We start from the raw sequence: 13,194 nt of genomic DNA, 5'->3' as shown, positions 1-13,194 counted from the left end.
ACCTCGATGTGAGTTCCCGGTGCATCAGCCCACCAATGGACACACCTTCACTATTCTCTGACTCACACTGAGATGAGAATCCCCAGGCTGATGTTACTGTGGGTGAATCATTTTGGAGCACCTATCCTGTGCATCATGTCACAATAGGCCTGTTACAGAACAGTCATGCTGCAGTGAACTTTCGCCTTGCCCAGTTGCAGGGAGCCGGTACTGCATACAGAATCAATGCGGAAAACTCAATCATGTTGTGAAACCATGCTATCGTGGATGAAGACAGTAACGGGGCCATGCTGCTGTGCTTGGGCTGACGACAAGTGACATCAGTACACGGAGAAAAGAGTACAGCTGATAATCAAACAAAGACAAGTATATTGTCCGCTTGATGCATTGTGCAGACTTCTTGGCTACAGCAAACCCCTGTCTGCTGCTATGGCGGTGAAATGCGGAGGAGCCCTACTATGTAAAACAAAGAACAGCCTTACTCCTCGGTCAGCCGACCGACATTTGAGTCAACACATCATGCTTGGGGGACTTTTTCGTGTTCTTTTGCCCCCCCCCCCCCCCCCCCCCCACAAAAAAAAAGAGGGCGGTATATCCTCATCAAGGAGCCTTTCCGCGGCTCAACCTTAATGCGATTCTGGAATATATGTGCGGCAGAAAAGCAAGCCCTTGAACGAGCCCCTTGTAAACTCTAGAGACAGGTACCCCAAAGCTTGCATTCGGAGTGGGGAGAAAGTTTATTCTTCAGAGAATATGTCACAGGGTATACGAATTCGCGGAAGGGCGAGATCGTCGCCATTATGCGTATAATCAAATGAGGCACCAAAATCGCGCCAGAAGCAGAGGCCTCAAAACTATGCAAGTTATTAACACTCAAAGCAACGAGAGAGGCACCTCCGAACATAGTCGACCCATAGTGTTATATATTCTGATGATGCCTCGTTAAAGCATATGCGACCGCATGGGGATCGTTACGCTTTCTGTATCGTTCACTTCCACAGCGTGCTCTTCTCCAGCGAACAGATATCGTATTTTAAGGACCTTTGGGAGCAATGGGGCAGGGTCGTAAAAGCCTAATATTTTTGACTATCAAAAACGTAAGCACTGAATCAACGCTGGTAAAAGAGTAGCTTCTTACCTTAATGACTTGGCTAGGAATCGCCAATTGGCCCTGGTCAACAAGCGCTGCAACAGGAATCGTAACATCAATCAGTTTATAAAAGTCATCAGCACTACTATTACGTCTGCGCCCGGAATGCGCAGACACATATCCGTACTGTGCCTCCAGGATAACGAGCCCATTCCTGTCGGCCTCCCGCGCTTGTCTCCGCTGAACCTGCTCACGCATTAGATTGATAGCTTGAATACTTTCTGCTTTTCTTTTTGAGACCAAGGCCTTTAATCGTTTACGCTCCCTTGCGAGGGCTAACTTCTGCCTTCTTCGATTCCTCGGACGCAAAAAGCCAAATTCAACGATTGAATAAGCTATCCACGGTATCATGACGGCGAGGACACTGACATCGCCATCCAGATGCTCCAGTGGACATAATGCAATGGGAATTTTGATCGACTGGCCTAGTCTGTACCACGTCAAAGAGCAGACTAGGCCCTTCCCACCTTGTACGCCAACCCCTAGCCCCATACGGGTGAAATTGGACACCTGACGCGACCCAGAGACCATCCAACCAAATGATAGGTCTACATCAACAGTTGTGGTAACTTCCAAACGCACCGCTCGACTTGTTGTGGTTCGCTTTTGTGGGTGATACCCTTCATAATTCCATTCGGACCGGTAAGGCTCTTCGAGTTTTCCACCAAAGAAACTTCTCGCATAATTCATGGACAGCTGCATGGAGAATGGGGAGGAATGGAGCTGGAAACCCCATGTTTCAAGAGGCTCATGGGAGGATCTATCAGCCCCATTCTCACCTAAGTCACCGCCAGCACCTTCGTCATCATCGTCGGCTCCATCAAATTTGTCTTGCACGCGTTTTACCGGCAGAGCAACATATCCTATTTCGAACTTGCTAGCATTTCCCGGTGCAAATGGCTGTTCATTATCGCCTGAGGGTAAGGATGAGAAAATTCCTTGAATGAAGGAAGGCCAAGATAGTTTTCCGGTCGATAGGTTGCAATATGTAAGACCACGGGCCCCTAGTCCCCGCGAAATGGTGGTATTTATTATCGGAGCACTTTTCATGCTCATATCTGAGAAAAGGCCTTGAACCGTAAAATCTAAAGGTCTTGTGCCCTTGATAGGCTGTATACGCCTCGATAAACTCGTTTGGAATGCTGGTGACGGGAACAGTGAAGTACCGATTTCAACTACGGAATCTCCCAGGAGAGGAAACATTAATGCCGACAGTGCAGGACTTTTCTGAACTGGTATGTGGATTTGTTGGCGCAAAGTGGCGCCGAGAGAGATTTTTTCACCCATAAGAACGTGTGGTATCGTCACCTACTCCTTGTAAGCCAAACTCATCTGAGAAGTAAAGGAGGAGGATACACACTTCCTTTGTTTCTTTTTCTTGGGTCTCTGGGTCCATGAGCGTAATGAAGTGCTTTACAGGTGCAAGCTTTCCACCTACACCCACATGAATCTCCAGTTCGGCATCATGCTCATTTGGAAGGGGGACGTCCTCGTTTTCTTCCTCTGCTTGATCATCATCGCTACGGCTACTGAGCTGGCGGAGCCATTGCATGGGGGCAAATGGCGTTTTGAAGTTGAACCCCAGAGCCATGGACGACATCCGAGCTAACGGTGCATCTGGTGCAATTGATGGATCGAGCATTCTCATGGCTAAGCCGTGTGCATTAATTTTGATAGAAACGGTTCCCTGTTACCAAAAGCGTCAGTTCTGCCCAGAACGGCGATGGGGACGGGGCAAGTCCAAGATTCTATGGATGGGTGTAGAGAAAACACTCATATAACTATTTGGTTAAAGGACGACCATCCGTGATTCGTGCTTTTGAGTCTAAAAAGTCCTCTGACAAGGAAAAACCACGCACACACCTTAGATTGTACCAGTTGGTCAACGTACTTCAGCTCTCGGAGTTTCATCGACCTTAAAAACCATCGCCGAAATTGCTCTACGTCCATAGTTTTGATGCCAATTTGCTTCCTTTCAGCCTCTCCTCCCCTTCCCAACATGCCACCAACACCCCATTCATGCTTCACGCCCTCCTCTCCCACCATGTCATAAACGACACGCTTGTGTGGGTCAATCAGTGTGTCATGCGCTTGTCGGATTCTATCGAAGTGCTTCGTCGCTATTTCACGCAGATGGGGAGGCTGTTTGTCCGGGTGCAAGCTGAGAGTTAGCGTTCGATAGGCTGACCGGATCTGTGCCTCCGTTGGAGGAGGGTCACGAGGCAGAGCGAGCAGACTGTAGTAATCCAGATCTTCTGGGTAGGCCATTATTTTCTCATATTCCTCCTCTTCCGAGAATCCAGAGCCCAAGCCCTCTTCGTGGCCCCCAGCATCTCCATCAAATTCTCCGTGGGCGCTTCTGGTCGACATCTTTAACGTTTGCGAAAAGCGGGTTTCCGCCACAGAATTTGCTAATTGAAGCCGCTATTAAGAGAAGATATAAGGTCGAGGCGTCGCCGCATATTCTGCTATCTTCTCAGGCCCTTGAAGGGTATAACTGGAGCTGTGCAGCTTCCCCCGCGCTGGCTGATATTGAGGACAGATCCCTCGAGTGATGCTGTTAGTTAAACTCTGAGAGAATCTTGGCAAACTTAAAATGCTCTGAAGAAAACGTCAATTTTCGCTGCGCTCGGCCCTGCAGCTTTCAGAAACACAGAAGCGTGTCCTCTAATTGGAGCTTTTAGCCAATTGAGTCGTCATGAAAAAGTACAAGCCAGGTGAATGAACATTTATCCCATGCGATTCTTCTCAGTCGCATTTGTCGCCAACTTGAGATATCACGTGATCGCGAGAGTCTGCGGATTAATTGCTTGGCGTAAACAAAGCGGACGCCACGGCTTTCATCCATTCTCTTCGCCTCGAAGAAGTGCTCTGGTCAGGCAACCCACAAAAGGCTTCCAAGAGGTTGCTGCCTGTTCAGTGATTGATTTTGTTGAAACCCTGGCCAGAGCCCTTCTTTGGCAACTGTGTCAAGTTGGTAAGTTAAGACTGTTTGACACCCGAACTTACTGATCATAGCTGCGCGCGATGAAGGATGATGACGCTGCTCTTGGAGAGGTGCCTCCGATTTATCGCATAGATCTCTCTCTGCCTCCGTCCGAGCGATATGTGGAATTAGCAACTATTTATCGCGATCAGCTACATTCGCTCACGGGGCTCTTCCACGAACTGATCGCATCCCTTCATCCGAATATCTCGGTAGTGTGGGTGGAACGCGCAGCCCGCTTGTTTCTGAGGAGACTATGCACCCACGAAGAGACAGAGGAAATTAGGGGGATATCCAAAGCTACGGGTATTGATATGTATCTTCTTGTGGCATTCAATGTGCTTCTGGATCTATTGATGGGATGCACCAGTGGCGCAGCTTTGACGAAGGAGCCCAGGGATGAAGAGGCAAAAATGCTACACTTCCGAACTCTGGACTGGAGCATGGATGGCTTACGGAAGTTGATCGTGCAGCTGGAATTTGTGCGTAGCCCAGATGTGGAGACAGTCCTTGCCACGAGCGTTACCTACGTTGGCTTCGTGGGCGTTCTCACCGGAGTACGCAAGGGCCTCAGTCTTTCCCTCAACTTCCGGCCTAACCATAATGCGAACACTGCATGGGGCAATCTTAGATTTTACGGCAGTCATCTCCTGGTTCTTTTCGGTATCCGTCGGTCCATCTCTTCTCTACTCCGGCAATGTCTGCTACCATCCACGACTTTTGCATCCTCTTGGATAGGCTGGTTTTTGAGGAAAAAGCCACCGAACCCACAGGACGTTTCTTTGGATCTCATTTCCTCAGTTTTGCCAAAGATACCAACCACCGCTGCATACTTAGTTTTTTGTGATGGCAAATCGGCTATAGCAATGGAAAAAGATCACCGTTCTGCTGTAGTCCATTCATCCTCGTCCTTTATTGTTGCAACAAACAGCGATGTGGAAACTACCGATCCCTCATACAAGGCATCTCTGGGGAGCCACGCTGGTTTACAGGCCACATCCAACGAATCAGTAACGATAATCGATATAATAGAAGATAGCAATGAACGAAGAGCGTGCATGCAAGCTAATTGGGACAAAAAGGTTCGGGCACAGCAAACTCAGGCGATGAAACGGGCCGCTACACGACAAATGTCAACAGGAGTAGCACATCGTCAAGACCCCCTCAAACAAACAAGATCCTCAACCCGCAAATCCACCCCGCCTCCAGGGTCTAATGGTCTCTCTTCAGATTCAGTTACCCCCGATATTCAAGTGACAGCAACACCAGCTGAGCTCGTTGAGTGGACAACGACAGACCCTATCACCAGCCCCATGACCCATTTTACAACTATCTTGGATCCTGTAGAAGGAAAAGTGTTTTGGTTGAAGCGATATTTACTGCCTTTTGATTCGGGTTTGTAAACGCTTAAAATACCAGCCTATAGAGATGATAGATATATAAGATTTGTCCAACTGTTACACTCCCTATCCCATCAAGACAAAATTAAGGCAGAAGTGGCCGGAGCATGCTCGTTTTACTTAGCCATGGTGTATTATCGAGCATAGCTAAGGTATCGACTGGCTTCTGAAACGCCAAACATACCGTACAAAGGGCGGACCAAGATAAAGGGTGAACATAAATATGCTTGGATGGCCATTCCGCCATCAGTTTTATTAAATTGAATTCTTTTACCTCCGGTTAACTAATCTTCGCGGGTATTTTAGTTCCGTTGACGGGGACAACCGACTCGACAACTAATAGGCATATTAAACTAATCAGGACTTAACAGCCAGAACGCGTACGGTTTCAATTTTCAAGTCTCCCGATACCAAAGTGTCGTAAGCTTTTAAGATTAAGGAACATCAATATCCAAGCAAGGCTCCTCCGATCTGGCATAAATATCTATATAACAGCACCTCAGGTGCCTGGAATGAGAAGAAGAGGAATAACAATAATGAAGTAGTGAAACGCCAGAAGCTAATCGCTGTAGATTCTTCGTGGCCCGCTACATCACAATCATTGTCAACAACTACATGGCCTCCAGGATTACTTCAGGGATGTCCTGAAAATAGTATGGCGCGTTAATGATGTGCGACTGGTTCACGCCCAGAGGAAAACGGGACGCGAGAAATGTTATGCTACAAGCTGAGGGAGTGACCCAAAAACCAATATGCTCTCATAATTATGGTAGAACGTTTCATTTTTCAGACCGGGTTGCTACCTAGGGTGTGTATTTAACAGATCAAGAGCAAAAGTTTTGAAACATAATGTCCGTACGTAAACCCCGAATTCCACATTTGAAAATCCCATCATGTAGTGGCTTATGCCTCATTAAGAATCTTGTGGAAAGCCTCGCCAGCACGCTCTGGCTTGCCAGATTCAACGCTAGCCTGGCCCAACTTTTGCTTGGAGAAGGCAGCAGCATATGGGTTGAGTCGGAGCATGACCTGCTTGTTCTTGAGAGGGTTCTTCTTCTGGACGCCGGTTCTCTTGGTTCTGGCTTCACCCTTTGGTTCTCTAAGTGCGGACTGGACTTCGGAGGAGTTGATGAGGCGGGTAATGTCGGCGTTGGAGATGATGTTGGATGGGAGAAGGTAGTCTTTCTTGAGGGCGGATGGGGTGGTGGTGGTGCCGTAAATCTGGTCCAGAGCAGCGAAGGCAGAGGAGGTCCAGACAATGAAGCGACCGAGGTGACCACCGGGGGCGAGTTGGAGAAGGTTCAAGTTGAAAACGGAGGAAGTCTCGACACCAGGAACGTTGCGGAATGCCTTGACGAGCTCCTTTCCATCGACCTCGGGGTTGTAGACAACTAGAGGTCCACGGCGCTGGCGGTATCTGCGGCCTCTCAACTTACCCTTACCAGCACGCATCTTGCGGGATTTCTGGACCTTGACAAGATCAGGGCCGGCACCGAGGGACTGGAGCAGAGCAATGGCGGCCTTGGTCTTGGTAATGGCACCATTCTCGAAGGTCTTGGAGTCAACGACGAGTGGGACCTCGGGGATGTTGGAGACACGGTGACCGCGAGCAAAGAGCAGGGATGGCACGGAAGAAGCGGCTAAAGCAGAGGCAGTAGCGAAGCGCCTGACGCAAAGAAGTCAATACCGATCACCAAAACTCCATCAATATTTCTGGCTAAGAGAGAAAGCTCACTTCTGTCCCAGGTTGATCTTCTGATGCCATTTACGCCACACCTTGGTGGGAGCGAACATGCGACCGGAACGACATTGGTTACCGAAAGCAGCCTGACCAGCACGGTGCGTACCACCACCAGAGACACGAGGAATACGGGCAACAGCACGGCCTAATGAACAAGTCAATTATCATCCATTCTTCCTCAAATCTTCATTGTAAAACTCTTAATTTGGTGTTTCCACGTACCAGTACCCCAGGATTCGGCAGAGGTCTGTTCGCCAGCCTTTTCACTCACAGCATATGGCTGTCTCCTATTCTTTGCGATACCAGTGTGCACCGATCTATCCAAATTCGTCAGCGAAACGCGTTCTCAAGCTTCCTCCCGGTGACTTTGGCTTTCATACTGGACAATATCGGGGCGAATTGGCGCGGTGAAAACGGTTGGGAGAGGGTGGGTGGCGCCACTAGGCTTGCCATCGGCCGTAGCGATGGTGACGGTCGGTCGAGAAGCCATTGTTGTCGACAGGTCGCTCGTCGTGGTCGACTTCGAGGTTGAGCAGCGAAAGTTCGAGGTCAGCTCTTCCACCCAAATGTGGGTTTTCTCGCTTCCTCTGGTGGCTGCAGCTGGCGGTCACGGGGAGCCCTAAACCCTAATTGACTAGCTGGGTTGGACGAAAGTTTGAGGCTTAGCCTTATTTGGACCTCACCTGACCACCCAAGCCCTATTTTGTATCGCCAAGCCATCCTGGTGGCAACCTTTCGAGAGCGAGGAGAAAGGAATGACAAGTATACCTGATGTTCCCACAATTACCTCTGTAAGAAACATAGGTGTTTTTTTTTTTTCCTTCTTCCAAGATGATTTGTTGAGCACAATTCACAGCAGATGTCAATGAGCAAGCGATCCCAAGCCACGTCTGCACACTTGCAAGTCGCTCTGAGGACAGGTGTTATCTGAGATACAAATGATACTAATAGGAGCATTTAGAATAATGTGTTCTGAAAACAAAGCTAAGAAGGGACCATTCCCAGGTCAGCTTTTGGGTTCTACAAACCGCCTTTACTCTTGAAAGCAGAAAAAGAGGCTTTCCCTTGATGCATTATGTTGTCAGAGTTTGTAGGAATGTAATGATACTGACAATGAACTCAGAGGCCATATCCCTCAAGTAGTGATACAGTTATAAACATCTGCATTGTGAAACATGCAGTTTGGACTTTGCGGCCGTTACATGTAGGCTTGACATAAATGTGGAATCAGACTTCCTGCCACAACGCTCAATGATCTGTTTGGCTTTAGACGAAGTTGTACTTTTAGAGGTATTTTTGCTGTTACCAAGTTTACTGTCAATTAAAGGCACAAAGTATATAGATCCATTTTATACGTCTAACCCATGCTGCTAAACCACAATGCAAGAAGATAGATATATCATCCACCCTAGCCAAATATCAAATGAAGAATATAAATGATTGAAAGTATTTTCCACAGGAAGGGAAAAAAAAAAAAGTGCTGTCAGATCATAACCAGCAGATAGAAGCGAATGTGAAAAATATCTTCAGGAAAAAAAAAATTCTCAAAAGGTGAGAAAGACGCAGAGAAAAAAAGAGTTTAAAAGAAAAGATGCAATTCCTTCCTTCCCCCCTTTCCAGAAGTCCTACCATACCACGCCAGATATCCATGTTCAAAAGGCAGTGAACAGAATCAAAGAGATAATGCCTGAGACATCCTGTTTAGTGATGGGCAGAATGTCGGCGTTTCAAGTGAGCGTTCCTCTTAAGCCATAGCGATCTTCAATTCTTTGGCAACACCGGCGGTGCATTTAGTGCCTTGTGCCATGGAGACAGCAGATGACCACTGTCCACTAGCGCAGCGCTGGAAGGAACTTCCGTTAATGCAGTGCCATGAACCTTCCTCGGAGCAAGCGCCGGAGAGTTCAGAGCCATCACTGCCATCGCCACCGGTAGAAGGGGCTTGGGGTGGGTTGGATGGAGAAGTGGAGCTCTGGGCAGGAGGGCTTGGAGCAACTGGAGTGGTGCTCTGTGCAGGTGGGTTTGGAGCAGCGGGAGCGGAGGTGGGAGCAGAGCTTGGAACAGACACAGGCGCGTCGGATGGAGCATCAGCAGCAGGAGCAGAAGTGGGGCTCGATGGCAAGAAGACACCAGGAGAGTTGGATGGTTTGTCCGCCTTTGGAGCAGAGGGCTTATCGCCACCATTGCTACCGCCAGAAGAGCTTCCACCAGCAATTGGACCATTGCTTCCATCCTTCTTTATGCAGACAGGCTCGCCGAGCGCCATGAGGTTCTTGGGGTTACCAGCATATTCAACGGATGGGCCAGGGTCGGGGAATCTGATATCGACGCCTTCAGCAGTGATGCAATCGTTGATGTTGGCAACAAACATGTCTGGAAGGTCATCACGCTTGGCGAGAGGGATGAGGCTTCTCGGTTCCTGGGCTGGAGTAGGAGCATATCGTTTCTTGGAGGCGGTAACTGTGATAGGGGCGCAGTTCATGTAGAATTCGCGGTTGCCGATACGGTTAATCCAGGTCCATGCAAGGGTGTATTCACCTGGGGCAATGCTAGATGGAACCTTGAACTTGAATTTCGAGGCCCCATCGCCATTTGGGTCTGCAGGAAGGTTCCCATCGACATTGGCAGGACAACCACCTTCGATGGAGTGAATGACCTTCCAGACGGAGTCCTTGGTAGGCTTCATGTCGGTGGTGAGAGAAACCTGGCATGAACCACCACCGTGGACAGCACTTCCCCTGAAGCTAAGTGTCTGTTCTTCGCCGATCGCGAAGATGTTCTCTTGGGCAGGTGGGTCATAGACTCCTGGTCTCTGTTTGCAAGGGAAGTCGGCGAGATCGTTCATGAGAGGACCATTGGTCAGGGTGTCAGGTCCATATGGGTATGGAGTTCTCATGTCCATGTGAGCGCTCGCAGGGACTGCAGCAAGGACAGCTGCGGTGGCAGCAATGAAAGAAGTTGAGAAATGCATCGTTGCTAAAGTCCGGTTTCGAAAATTGCCTTTCAAGTATGTTCAAGTGTACGAACGAATGCAAGAGACCCTCGGGTATATATCTTCGTTCTAAGCTCGTTCCGGACGAGGAAAGAATCAAATGACACGATAGTGTGCTAGAAGTCGACGGTCGATTGCTCGTAAGATATAGGAATCGCGTTGTCTATGTGTCAAGAACCTGACGGGATCTTTCAGTAAGAAATAGGTTAGCTTAAATGGTATTCAGGACTGAATAGCGGAAGGTTCCACATGAATGGTAGATTGTTGATGTAACTTCCAAGCAAAAGCTGACTGAGGCCAATTGGACGACGAAGTGCAATATCGACATACATACCTTTGACAGTTTCCTAGGCAAGTGGCTTGAGCACGTTCCGAATCGTTACCAGTTGGACACAACGTGTACAAAAGGAATGGAAGACTCTTTGGAAAGATGCCACAGGCAAACAGAGTCAGAAAGGAAAGTGATGACAATGATCAGGAGCTAGCCTGAAACTGTCTTTGGGGAAAAGTGAATGGTCTTGCAAGCAAAGAAGGATATCGGACTTGTACGAACGGACCAGCGCGATGAAGAAGAGAGAGACAAAAGAGGCCGGATCATGAGGGGGAGAGAGGGGGGTTAATATAAGCAGAGGAAGCCAGCGGTGGCCATGCCCGGAGAGGATGTTCTAGTCCAGAGAGCGGGTCCCGGGAATGGGAGCGACAGTGAGAGCGTTGGAGAAGCGGTCGTTGTCGCGCCGCAGAGATGGGCCTTGCCATGAGGCCGACCGGATTGGTTCCCTCGATGCCGGTGGATTTCTCACGCGAAAAGGTTGATGGGATGAAACGGGGCATCGTGCCTAAGGGTGGGCATGGCGATTCGAAACGAAGCTAACTGGGCCCATTCCCACCCTTGGAGGAGATTCCTCGGCAGCCCTGCGCCGGCCATTCAGCATCGAGGACGGCCGCGGGCGTCGCTCATTCGACGCGCACGCTGGGGCTCCCTTGCCGCCCGAGAAGCAGTGACCACTGAGTTGATGCGGCTTCCAGCGGTCACCCTTGTCTCGGAGGATTTTCTTCCTCGGTGTCTTGCCGGATCCACGACCTTTCCTCTGGTTACGGTTGCGGGAAAAAAGGGATTTTTTTCCCACTTTTGTCGTTGAACCCGGCGGTTCTGTGGACAGACGCCGTGCCGGCCGAAGAAAAACCTGCAAGTTGCCGCCACCATCTTTTTTGCCTCGTCCAGTGCCTGGGAACGACAAGCGGGGCGGCACTGCGCTCTGATAGGCCAATGACCCACCAACGAGCGGCCGTCGCTTGTCGAATTGACGGCGTCACTCCAACTCTGTTCGACGCCGGCCCATCACGATGTGCGCTCCAGGTGGAGCCAGAGCCACCACGAGGGGACTGTGGCTCTGGATTCGACAGCGGACGTCGCTTTTCTCGTCCACAGGAACCAGGCACAATCCCATGCCCATTGGATGAGAGCGAAGCGCCAAGCAGACTTGACAGAAGTCGTGAAACGCCCGGGCCAGGCACCTTTGGTCCGCCACGCCCTCCATGATGAAGCCGGAAGTGCCCGCTCTCTTTGCCTCCCCGCCAAACAGAAAATATGGAACGGGTCAAAAGGCAGACTCTGCTGCTCTCCACAGCCCAGGAGCGCTCCCGTATTGCCGGGATTCATATCTTTGGTCCCGGGTCCCCGATCGCCATCCACGAAGGCGGAGGATTTTTCTCACCCACTGCTTGCGAATCGTATCCAGTAATACCAGACTTGGAGGTGGAATCCTCTGGAGTTTGGTCCGGACGAGCTTTCTTCCAATTGGCAACAGGATCCTTGAAGGCTGGACCCGGTCGCGAAACGGAGGGGAGTGTGGCCAGACCATCAGGACCAGGCAAAGCCACAGTTCAAACAGGGCCAGGGGTGAAGATCTGCTCTCAACCACAAGAGCATCCAACACTGGCTGTTGAGGAATCGTGCTGACACCCTTCGCCGTTCACCACAAAGCGCAAAACTCTCGTTCTGCCGATTTGTTTGAAGTCCATGGTAACGATTCCGTATTGTGTGGCCATACATCTCACGTCTCCTTGTGAGTGGCGGATTACCCTTGACCGTTAATGGCTCAAGGTACCGAGAACATGGAAACGAGATCATTCATGTGCTGCATTCGTCCAAACCCAATGTGCCTGTAAAGCCTTTTTTTTTCTTTTTTTTTCCGGTCAAATGCCATCTTGAGAGGCTTCATCCTCGGCTATGTGTTCTTGGTGCCCCACGAATACGGGGATTGAGCAATGAATGCTGCTGAGCAAGCGCCCAGCAATCAGCCACCCAAGCGTGATGGAGCAGTTACACGTTTGACATAATTACTGTAAGCCAAAGGATGGCTGCCATGTGGGCGCCCGTTTCTTGGTGTGTCCAGCAACAAGTTTCGTTTCATTTTTCCTCGAAGAGAAACAGTAGCTACTCCGTATTGATTGAAGCATTCAAATTACTACTTGGTCTTCGAGGCAATTCATCGGTTTCTACCTGAACCATTACAAGTCAATTGGTAGGCCGAAGAGATTTCTCCCATCACAATTTCTTCACATGACGCCTCTTTTTCCGGAGTCCTTGCTGGGGCGATCCAGGCCGCGCTATGTCCAAGGCCCTGCGGAATGCTGCTCGAAATCATCTTTCTTGAATTCTATTTAGACACTATTAGTGCATTCCAAGCCGCGTTGCAATCAGTCGTCCGTGTTCTTTTTGATGCTGATGGCTTGAACTTCAGAATGAGATCTTAGTAACTTCGCAATCCCCACATCAAATCTCCCCCAATGTACCATGTATGTACAGGTTACCGTCCCGAAGTGGAGTATGGACTCCCGTGTGCCCCGATTCTTTTGTACATAGTACGGAGTACATTCTCCGTACATTAGCATGGATTACGGTGGAGGAGACGGCAGGAAGTT

The 13,194-nt window shown here is 49.6% G+C and overlaps 5 protein-coding genes across 5 annotated transcripts; 1 reads left to right on the top strand and 4 right to left on the bottom strand.

The window, feature by feature from the left end:
- Nucleotides 1-227: 227 nt before the first annotated feature.
- CIMG_06505 (DnaJ domain-containing protein) lies at nucleotides 228-3,520 on the bottom strand (the record flags this gene model as incomplete). Its single annotated transcript, XM_001242608.2, has 4 exons — nucleotides 228-1,086; nucleotides 1,139-2,458; nucleotides 2,511-2,837; nucleotides 3,014-3,520. The coding sequence occupies 4 exons, from the start codon at nucleotides 3,518-3,520 to the stop codon at nucleotides 943-945; spliced, it is 2,298 nt and encodes a 765-aa protein (XP_001242609.2). The 3' UTR covers nucleotides 228-942.
- A 506-nt stretch (nucleotides 3,521-4,026) lies between these two features.
- On the top strand, nucleotides 4,027-5,596 carry CIMG_06504 (uncharacterized protein). The gene has a single exon (XM_001242607.2). The coding sequence runs from the start codon at nucleotides 4,178-4,180 to the stop codon at nucleotides 5,537-5,539; it is 1,362 nt and encodes a 453-aa protein (XP_001242608.2). The 5' UTR covers nucleotides 4,027-4,177; the 3' UTR covers nucleotides 5,540-5,596.
- A 196-nt stretch (nucleotides 5,597-5,792) lies between these two features.
- CIMG_06503 (60S ribosomal protein L4) lies at nucleotides 5,793-7,825 on the bottom strand. The gene is made up of 4 exons (XM_001242606.2): nucleotides 7,658-7,825; nucleotides 7,500-7,594; nucleotides 7,272-7,422; nucleotides 5,793-7,202 (listed from the first exon to the last, which is right to left on the bottom strand). Exons 1-4 carry the CDS (start codon nucleotides 7,765-7,767, stop codon nucleotides 6,440-6,442), a joined length of 1,119 nt encoding a protein of 372 aa, XP_001242607.1. The 5' UTR covers nucleotides 7,768-7,825; the 3' UTR covers nucleotides 5,793-6,439.
- Nucleotides 7,826-8,598: 773 nt separating this feature from the next.
- CIMG_06502 (uncharacterized protein) lies at nucleotides 8,599-10,936 on the bottom strand. The gene is made up of 2 exons (XM_001242605.2): nucleotides 10,604-10,936; nucleotides 8,599-10,457 (listed from the first exon to the last, which is right to left on the bottom strand). The coding sequence occupies exon 2, from the start codon at nucleotides 10,246-10,248 to the stop codon at nucleotides 9,022-9,024; it is 1,227 nt and encodes a 408-aa protein (XP_001242606.1). The 5' UTR covers nucleotides 10,249-10,457; nucleotides 10,604-10,936; the 3' UTR covers nucleotides 8,599-9,021.
- Nucleotides 10,937-11,561: 625 nt separating this feature from the next.
- CIMG_06501 (uncharacterized protein) lies at nucleotides 11,562-12,383 on the bottom strand. The gene has a single exon (XM_012358612.1). The coding sequence runs from the start codon at nucleotides 11,927-11,929 to the stop codon at nucleotides 11,609-11,611; it is 321 nt and encodes a 106-aa protein (XP_012214035.1). The 5' UTR covers nucleotides 11,930-12,383; the 3' UTR covers nucleotides 11,562-11,608.
- Between the last annotated feature and the right edge of the window lie 811 nt (nucleotides 12,384-13,194).

The sequence above is a fragment of the Coccidioides immitis genome, assembly GCF_000149335.2.
Source record: "Coccidioides immitis RS genomic scaffold supercont3.2, whole genome shotgun sequence".
NCBI lineage: Eukaryota > Fungi > Ascomycota > Eurotiomycetes > Onygenales > Onygenaceae > Coccidioides > Coccidioides immitis.
This window is presented reverse-complemented; position numbering and strand designations above follow the sequence as displayed.

What these genes read in the sequence shown, in the direction of transcription:
- CIMG_06504 (XM_001242607.2), top strand. Translation starts at nt 4,178, where the DNA reads ATGAAGGATGATGACGCTGCTCTTGGAGAGGTGCCTCCGATTTATCGC.
- CIMG_06503 (XM_001242606.2), bottom strand. Translation starts at nt 7,767, where the DNA reads ATGGCTTCTCGACCGACCGTCACCATCGCTACGGCCGATGGCAAGCCT. An exon ending in ATTCGCCCCGATATTGTCCA is followed by an intron (nt 7,595 to 7,657) that starts GTATGAAAGCCA and finishes GAATTTGGATAG; the next exon opens with ATCGGTGCACACTGGTATCG. An exon ending in TGCCGAATCCTGGGGTACTG is followed by an intron (nt 7,423 to 7,499) that starts GTACGTGGAAAC and finishes CTTGTTCATTAG; the next exon opens with GCCGTGCTGTTGCCCGTATT.
- CIMG_06502 (XM_001242605.2), bottom strand. Translation starts at nt 10,248, where the DNA reads ATGCATTTCTCAACTTCTTTCATTGCTGCCACCGCAGCTGTCCTTGCT.
- CIMG_06501 (XM_012358612.1), bottom strand. Translation starts at nt 11,929, where the DNA reads ATGAATCCCGGCAATACGGGAGCGCTCCTGGGCTGTGGAGAGCAGCAG.